General features: G+C 41.0%; 1 protein-coding gene across 1 annotated transcript; it reads right to left on the bottom strand.

Annotated features, from left to right (window-relative positions):
* Positions 1 to 1,459: 1,459 nt before the first annotated feature.
* Positions 1,460 to 7,640, bottom strand: TMEM17 (transmembrane protein 17). The gene is made up of 4 exons (XM_049857496.1): positions 7,197 to 7,640; positions 3,751 to 3,854; positions 3,483 to 3,596; positions 1,460 to 2,567 (listed from the first exon to the last, which is right to left on the bottom strand). The coding sequence occupies exons 1-4, from the start codon at positions 7,294 to 7,296 to the stop codon at positions 2,289 to 2,291; spliced, it is 597 nt and encodes a 198-aa protein (XP_049713453.1). The 5' UTR covers positions 7,297 to 7,640; the 3' UTR covers positions 1,460 to 2,288.
* Positions 7,641 to 9,126: the final 1,486 nt, after the last annotated feature.

Genomic DNA, 9,126 nt, shown 5'->3' with positions numbered 1-9,126 from the left:
AGAGAACCTGCTATTTAAAATAAAACTCTGGAAACAATCTTGAAGTAGAAAAGTATTCCTTGACTATCCCCTCATCTGTTTTGTAGGCTTTGTTTTCTTTTTTTAAATAATATCACCTGTCTACTCTTATCTAGGAAACAAATGCAAGCAGATACAAATTTTAGAAAACTGTCCAGACAGAATTGTTTTGAATTTCAAATTATTGGAGTATACCTAGTGACTATTTTGGTACAAAAGATGCCCCGAATAGGGAAAAGATTAATCAAACAGTGCATTGGAAGAGAAATCTTTGATTCAACTATATAATTTTTTTAATGCAGAAATAACAAATTTAGCTTAAATAGTTTGGTCAGGGGTAATCAAGAGTGAGTGGGAAGTAAAGACATTCTAAAAAGTTAAGCAATGTGCTATGGATTAAATTGTACACCTCCACTGCCAACTCCCCACCCCCCGCCCCAAATATGTGCTGGAATCCTAAACCCCTATACCTGTGGATGTAATCCTGTTTGGAAATAGGGTTTTCTTTCTTATGTTAATTAGATCATACTTGAGTAGGGTGGGTTCTAAATCTAATCACTTCTGAGTTACTGGAAAGAACAGAGTAGCCACAGAGACATATAGAGAAGAGGAAGACAGACACATCTACAAGGACTGTTGGCAGCTACTAGAAGCCGAAACAGACAAGGAAGGACCTCCCCCTAGAACCATGCCCTGAATTCCGACTTCTAGCCTCCTGAATTGTTAGAAAATAAATTCCTATTCTTTAAAGCCACCCACTTGTGGTATTTCTGTTACAGCAATGCTAGGTAACTAAGACACAGTGTAAGAATGAATAAGGCAAAATGTGGAAATCCTAAGATAGGCACGAATTGCAGAAAAGGAAAATTGGAGAGAGCACTTTTTCATGTAACTGTGACTGTTCCTTAGTGAAACGAATTACTTATAAAGGCACAGTTCCCTTTGGGAAGAAGAAAATTTGTGATGAAAATACTGTACCAACAATCCAACAACCATTGATACCCGAGCAATTTTGTTCTTTAAAATGGGTTGCTTTATTCTATTTCCTTAAATAGGTCCCCCTCTATTACCAAAGGAACACACTAATTTAGGATCATGAGGGTAGTCCCTTTGGTGGTCTTAGCTCTCACTATGAAATCAATAGGCACCTGGTTTTCAAATCAAGCCCCATGTGAATTTACTTGGTACGAAGCAGTTCTTCAGTGAACTACGATCTAGTAGGTGAGATCCCAAAGGTAAATAGGCCTCGCGCAGTGCCTGCAACATAGAAGGCTCTCTAATGTTGGTTTTTCCCTCGTTCCTTCTCCTGCAATAACAAACTTTGTAACAAAAATAACAAACCCATAGCCCAAAAGAATTGCACAAGACAGAAATGATTTGTTGCTCATAACTGAACATAAATATTTTATAATTTATTGTAAAAAATTTTTACATACTACCATCATAAATACTGAACATGGTTTTATAAAAGTGACAATTTAATGACAAAATAATTCTAGGTACCATGATAACTCTACCTCTTTTCTTCTTAACCTCAATAGAACAGCTAAGACTAGGGTTAGACTATAACCCTAGCAGCCACAAAAATTTGATTTCCTGGTTTTGAAATAGAGTTTAATACACAAGAATACTGACAGCTACTTGCATGTGCTACCAGAAAGACAGTCAGATGTACAGCCAAAAAAAAAAAAAAGGATAAAAACCAGTTGGTATCCTGTCAATTCTGACTCCCGGTGACCCACGTGTGTCAGAGTAGAACTGTGCTCTGCGGGATTTTCAGTGGTTGATTTTTCAGAAGTAGATGGTCAAGCCCTCCTTCAGAGGTACCTCTGGGGCAGACTGAAACCGCCAAACTTTGGGTTAGCATAGCTGCTAACCGTTTGCACCATCCAGGACCGCCAACAGGTGGGTAGCAGACAAGTTTAAAAGAAATGCACTCATTTCTCTTTACATATTCTAACTAGAAGTATTATAATAATAATAATAAAACTGGTAAACTGCGACCACCAACAGACAGATTTCTAGACACTGGAAAAGTCAACAACAAAATTAAAATATTTGGCATCAAGTGGACAACAGCTAGGTTTTAGGCTTTCATGTACTGTGCAAACAAAGCCTTACCACCCGCCAGCCCTGGAATTTCAGACCTACAGAGTATTCAGTTCAAAACACTTGCTTTGTCCTTTTTCTCATGTTAGGTCTCCAACGTTTTCCTAACTCTTTCAGTCTTCGAGAAGAATCTTTCAGATTTCACACTCAACAGCACCAGGTCAAATTTCTTCTATACATGACCTCATCCTTCTCGCGTCCCCTCTGTTTGCAGAGAGCCGGTCAAAGTCTTGGAGGTGGAAACGGGTTGCCAATTGATTTACCATCCTCTTCAAGGCGAGAAATGCTGCGACAACTTGGAAAGTCAGGAAGAGCGTGAAGATGATATGTATTGCTTTTTCCATTGGCAAACTCTTTAAGCCTTCATTAAACAGCAAGAAAAGAATTAAAGGCAACTGTAACAGAAGACTCAAAAGCCAAAAGCCAGCCAACTCAGGAACCTGGAACAACACACACATTAAGAGTGATAAAATCACTAAAGTACAGTCTTTTGTTCATACAGATAAGCAAGAACTTAGCACTACTATAAGCCCACACTGGGCCAGGATCTGTGGGAATTCAAAAGGAGTCTGACATGGTCCCTTCCTTACAGTCTAGATGGGAAGACAAAAACTAACTTATATGAAACAATCCTAGAATATTACACTTCGGTGGGTAACTAAATGTGGCATTTTCAGGTACAGACTAAATGCTACAAGAAAGAAGACAAGCGAGTGATTAGAGTAGGCGAAAGAGAGACTTCAAGGGTGTAGGCCTTTAAAGCTGGGTAAGAGGAGGAAGAGGTAAGAAGGTAGCAAGCAAAGATGTGGAATGTGCATGAGAAGGAATCAACACATGAGCCTGGAATAGATGGTTAGGTTGGGAAATAGCCAGAAATACAGTAAGACAGGCTGGGTGGGGCCTAATTATGAAGGGCCTCGAAAAACCACAGACCTCTTTAGCCATTATCCCGAAGCTCTGATAACAGTAAATGCTTAGGCAGCATTTACTGGCATAGGAAATTGGTTTATAATTTTCTTATTCAGAAAACAAACATGTTTAATTGACCAAGTATTTTCACAAACAAGGAGGAGGAGGGGAAAAGACTATCAGTTCTTAAGCACTTACTATGTTCAGGTACTTGATATAAATCATTTCATTTAATCCCAACACACCTGTGAGGTAAATATTATTTTTCCCATTTTATATATGAGGAAACCATGGCTTGAGAGATTAAGCAAGCTGATCACAATGACAAAAGTAGAAACGTTGGAGGCTGGCCTTAAATTCAGGCCTATGTACCTTGTATCACTTTTCATGGCTATGAAAACCCCATTGCATTATGTGCAGCACTGAACGAAAAGAAAAGACCCTACCTTCTCCTGTAGGTTACCCATGTAGCCCAGATACAACCGGATGACCTCAATTAAGGTTACTAGGATGATAATAGTGACCACAATAAATTTGTAGTAATCAGGCAAGATTGGATACTAAAAAAAAAAGAAAGAAACACATTTATAAAATTTCATATGGTAAAACTCACCGAGGATAGAGTAGAATAATTAGAACTTTAATTTTATTGACAGTGTAACAATGCCAGGGATGGGAAGAGACCTCAGCGTCGGTGTTGAAGCGGAGACTTACCTTTATGTGAAGCATCATAACGCTGCTCACCCACCAAAGCGGGAAAAAGTAAGTGTTAAAATAAAGCGACATCTGCAGTGCCAAACTGGAGACCATTTCATCATCTACGGAAGAAAGAGAGAGAAAAGGAACCAACTCTAAATGCTGGTCTATGCCCGGCAAATCCTTTCATTCCTTAGAATTAACAACTATAGTATTGGCTCAACGGAACTCTGTATTTTAAGCCTATTGATAAATCATTGGCAGTGAAAGGAATATTCATCATAATACCATTTAGCTGGTGTTCAAATATTGCCGATTGGGGGTATGCTTCATATTTCTCAATTACTTTACAATTTTGCCATGAGAGTCTGTGGACTCTTCTGCACACTGCTAGTATAGATTAAATGTGGAATAGCAATATGAGACTTCTTGAACAGATACCAATAATTGTCATTATCTCCTTTGTAGAGTTCTATGTTAACAGCCCATAAAATAAAGACATAAAATACATAAAAACTAGTCTCTCACATATAAACTAATCTCTTCCAAAAACTACTCTCCCCAAATTATAATCAGATTCACTACCCTTTCCATCATATTCTAACCCCACCCATCCTTTAATGGCCAATTCAATGTCACTTCCCATAAATCCTCCTTGATCCTGTTCCTCTGCCCTAGCGGAAATCTCCTTCCCCTCTGGGTACTTAGCACTCTAACCTGTGTATGAGATGAGTTAGCAAAGAACCACACTCTCCCAGTTCCAGGCACAGCCCGGTGCACTGAAGAGAACATCGGTGTGAGAGTATGTCATGGATTGAATTATGTCCCCTACAAAATGTGTGTATGAACTTGGTTAAGCCCTGTGTAGTTGTCCTCCATTTTGTGATTTTATGTTCAGAGGATTAGGGTGGGATTGTAACACCACCCTTACTCAGGTCACCTCCCTGATCCAAGGTAAAGGGATTTTCCCTGGGGTGTGGCCTATACCACCTTTTATCTCTCAAGAAATAAAAGAACAGGGAAGCAAGCAGAGAGTGGGGGACCTCCTACCACCAAGAAAGCGGCACCAGGAGCACAATGCGTCCTTTGGACCCAGGGTCCCTGTGCCTGATAAGCTCCTCGACCAACCATGAGAAGACTGAGGACAAGGACTTTCCTCCAGAGCCAATAGAGACAGAAAGCCTTCCTCTGGAGCTGACGCCTTAAATTTGGACTTTTAGCCTACTGTGAGGAAATAAATTTCTCTTTGTTAAAGCCTGCCACTTGTGGTATTTCTGTTACAGCAGCACTAGATGACTAAGACAGAGTCCAACTCAGCTGGACCTCCATTCCCTGACTTTGGATGCCAGACCTGGGATATGTTATTTAACCTCTTTGAGCCTCAATTTCTTCATCTGTAAAATGTTAACATTAAACTGAGCTTGGAAACCCTGGCTGCTAACCAAAAGGTTGGCAGTTTGAATCCACCACGCGCTCCTTCGAAACCGTATGGGACATAGGTCCTATAGGGTTGCTATGAGTCAGAATTGACTCAGCGGCAACAGGTGTACAGTAAAATGACCTTACAGGGTGCTTGTGAGGATTAGAAAGAATAAAAATTATTTCACCCTAGCCCTGTGCCTGGCACTTAGTAGGCACTCAATAAAAAGTAGTACCCTTTCCTTCTCCTCTTCTACCTATACACAGGCTCATCGTGAGCACAGATCATATCCTACTCCAAACTGAAGCCCTCACAGAACCACTGTCTTGCTTTACAACAGTAAATACCAAGCACACCTAACCTGAAAGAACGAATTAACGAATTAACGGAAACAAGCTGTCATAAGGACATTACCAGTGTAGCCATTAGTGAAAAATGAGTTCCATTTATCTAAGCCTGATTACATAATACCTTTTGCTTTTATGTAAAGGAGAAAGGTCCTAAATTAAGAATTTGATTGAAAAAATTGAACCCTACAAAACGCATCCTAAAATTGACTAAATTCTAACAATCTAAGAGCGGACACATATTTTCAAATCAATTGCTCTAAATGCAGGAATTTACAAAGGTTGTAAAATAATTCTTTTAAAAAGGTGGGTTTTTTTTCCTTTTTCTCTACAACTGAGTATTTTTTAATCTGTCATTTAACAAATTTTAAGAAATAGTCATGGTCTCTCATAGCAAGAAGGGTTCACTGAGCTAGAATATGTCTGATGATTATGAACTTTTTAATAGAATTTTTATTGTGGTATTTTTTTTTAAAATTGAAGAATAATGTTTTGTGATGCATGAAACCCATAAGAAATTCAAATCACAGTGTCTACAAATAAAGTTTTATATATGCCCATTCACTTCTTGTCTGTTGTTGCCACAGAAACCACATGGCCCGCAAAGCCTAAAACTTACTACCCGGCCTTTCACAGAAAAACTTGGCTGACCCCTGATTTAAATCACTACCTTGCATAGTCAGGTTTTAGTGTCTGTTAAGCCTCAGCTTTAGTATCAGAAACGAGAAAACCTAATTTTTCATATTATGTCTTTCTCTGTACCTCCCAAATCATAAAGAGGCCTAAAATTTGGGGGAACAGGCAAGTGATCAATGTGACAAACTGCAACTATGGAAACTGCTTTTCTTTGCCACCTTAAAAAAAAAAAATCCTTAAAACCAGTCAGAAGAAAAAGTTTCTATTTCTGAACAGAGTTCAGTGATGAAAACCGAATGGGTTTGGTCAGACAGGATGGTATCTGTCATCAAGATTAGGAGGAAACTGTTTTGGAGGAAACTGCGTTATCACTTGTCATCCTGTTGAATGCAGCACCGTGACTTTGTTACCAGATTTAGGAAAAGAGCTATATATAGTGGAGGAGGAGAAGGCAGGGAAGGGGACAAGTCGAAGGCCGTCTACTGTGGCAGCTGCCACTCTGAAGTGAACAAAGGTTTAAAATGACTCATTAAAAAATGTTTCTTTCATCTCTTCTGCTGGAAAACGTACTTGTGGAGGAAGATGCTTGTCCTGCGGGGAAGAGAGAAAAGGCAAAGGTATTTCCCAGGAGGGCGGGGGTAATGATAACGCCACTTGGGTTGTTTCCCCCGATCCTACCCAGAAAACCTGGGCAGGCGCAGAGGAAAATCAACGTCGGCCTTCGCAAAGGCGCGGGACCCAGCACACGGGGAAGGCAGCTTTTTAATTTTTTTTTTTTTAAGTCTCCTCGCAGGCAGTGCTGCGCCTCATACGACACAAAGGCCCGCGCCAAATCTGCTGCGGCGCTTGCGACGCGCCTCCCGGGCCACAGCGTGAGCCGACCTGGACTGGACCGCGGTCGGGGCCCGGCCCAGCCAAGAAGCCAAAGCGCTCCGCGCACCACGGTGACCTAGCTGAAGGCGGAATCGCCATCTTAGGTGCGGGCAAAATCTGGCTGCTCAAAAAACCCGCGTCAGGCCCTAGGCGGGCCACACCCTCTGCGCTGGGCTTCGGCCACTCACCCGGACCCTCGGTGTACTCCGGCCCGGTCCGGTTGGAGTCGCTGAACACGGTCCGGCTGAAGTTTCCCAGCCGCTGGCGGACCGGATCCGGCAGCTCCATGCTTGGGCCTCAGTACCCCTCGCCCCTCAGATACAGTCGAGTCTGCGGGCGCCGTGGCGCTCTGCGGTCCCCATGGCAACCGGGCGGCGCGAGACGTGGCGGGGCCTGGACACGCGCTCAGGGCGGCACTGCAGGGGCCGAGTCTGCCGAGCCGAGTGTGCGGGTCGCAGCCTGCGCGTGGTGGAGGAGGTGTGTGGAGAGCGCCGCGGTGGTGTTCCGAACGGCAGATTCTTTAGTCCCGTTTAAGCTCCACCATCTTCAAAAACAACAGCCTAATAAGAATAAATGATCTGGGGTTGAATTGTGATGCAAGGATTCCTCACACCTTGCCAGCGTCTGTAAATCGGTGCAATTTTCCTGAAGGGAAATACAGACCGGATGCAGAGCTTAGAGAATGTTCGTGACCCAGTAGCTCCTCTTCTAGGAATTTTATATGTATATACATATGTGTATACATATATGTAATAATGTGCACTGATTAAAAAAAATAATTTGTTTAATAAAAATTATAAATTACGAAAATATGCAACAATGGGGAACTGATTAAATGTATTAGAGCACATACATTCGATGAAGCGCATTGCAGCAGCTTATAAATAACATTGCTGCGAAGAATATTTGATGATATGGATTGACTTGAAAAAAAAAAGTACAGTGAAATAGGAAAGAATGTAATTTAGCAAAATTTGTGTGTAAATGGGGAGCGGGGGAAGGAGAGAGGGCTTGCACACTGGTTAAAAAAAAAGACTGGAAAAAATTACAGAATGTTAACAATGTTATTTCTGGATGGGGGATTCTGGGTGATTTCAACAAGAAAGTTTCTTTAAATATTTCTGTATTTTCCAGCTTTCTCTCAAATAAGATGTATTACTTTAAGTTTTTGTTTTTTAATTAAAATATAATATGTACGTATATAAAAAAATAAAAATAATTTTTTTTTTTATACATACAGAAAAGGACACAAACTGAATTTACACGTGTGTTTAGTAACCGGAGCAAATAGAACCTTACCGGCGCTGTCCTTTTCAGTCACTAAGCTCCCCACTAACCTTTCCCGATCTGTAATAGCATAGAATAATTTCCTGTTTTTATAGTTTATATAAAAGGAACCCTATAGTAAGCACTTTTTTGAGGAGCCCTGGTGGTGCAGGTTAAAGCACTCAGCTGTTAACTGAAAGGTGGGCGGTTCTAACCGCCCTCTGCTCCCCTGGAGATAAATGTGACAGTCCGCTTCCATAAAGATTAAAAAAAAATTTGGAAACCCTGTGGGGCAGTTATACTGTCTTTTAGGGTCACTATGAGAATCGACTCCACTGCAGTGGGTTTTAGGTGCTTTACTTTTTTTTTTTTTTCCGGATCTGGCTCGTGGCCTTCTACGTTCGTTGTTTTTTGTAAAATTCATTTACATGGTTGAGTATGTGTAGTTTCGTTCTCTTTGTGGTGTGTGGCCGTACCACAATGTGTTTATACATTTTACTGTTGACGAACATCTGCGTATGTTTTTCTAGTTTGGGACTGTTATGTTTGGATTTGTGTTGGAGTGGAATTGCTGGGTCATAGGATATGACCCAGCTTTAGTAAACACTCCCAAGCGGTTTTCTAAAGTGGTTGTACCAATTTCTGCTGCCTCCAGCAATGTATGAGCATTCCTGTTGCTGCATATCCTTCACCAACACTTGTTATTTTCCACCCATTTCCTTTTAGCTCTTCTAATGGTTGTGTGGCGAACGGTATTATTATTATTTTTTACAAACAAAAGGAAAACCACATATGTTTATTTAAATGTCAAGAGGAAGGTATGGGAGGAAATGCTAACTTTGTGGCTAGAAT

Source organism: Elephas maximus, chromosome 17 (genome assembly GCF_024166365.1).
Source record: "Elephas maximus indicus isolate mEleMax1 chromosome 17, mEleMax1 primary haplotype, whole genome shotgun sequence".
Taxonomy (NCBI): domain Eukaryota; kingdom Metazoa; phylum Chordata; class Mammalia; order Proboscidea; family Elephantidae; genus Elephas; species Elephas maximus.
Note: the sequence above shows the minus strand (reverse complement) of the source record. Positions and strands in the feature narration are given on the sequence as shown.

What these genes read in the sequence shown, in the direction of transcription:
- TMEM17 (XM_049857496.1), bottom strand. Translation starts at nt 7,296, where the DNA reads ATGGAGCTGCCGGATCCGGTCCGCCAGCGGCTGGGAAACTTCAGCCGG. An exon ending in GGAGTACACCGAGGGTCCGG is followed by an intron (nt 3,855 to 7,196) that starts GTGAGTGGCCGA and finishes TTTCTTCCGTAG; the next exon opens with ATGATGAAATGGTCTCCAGT. An exon ending in TTATGATGCTTCACATAAAG is followed by an intron (nt 3,597 to 3,750) that starts GTAAGTCTCCGC and finishes TTTTTTTTTTAG; the next exon opens with TATCCAATCTTGCCTGATTA.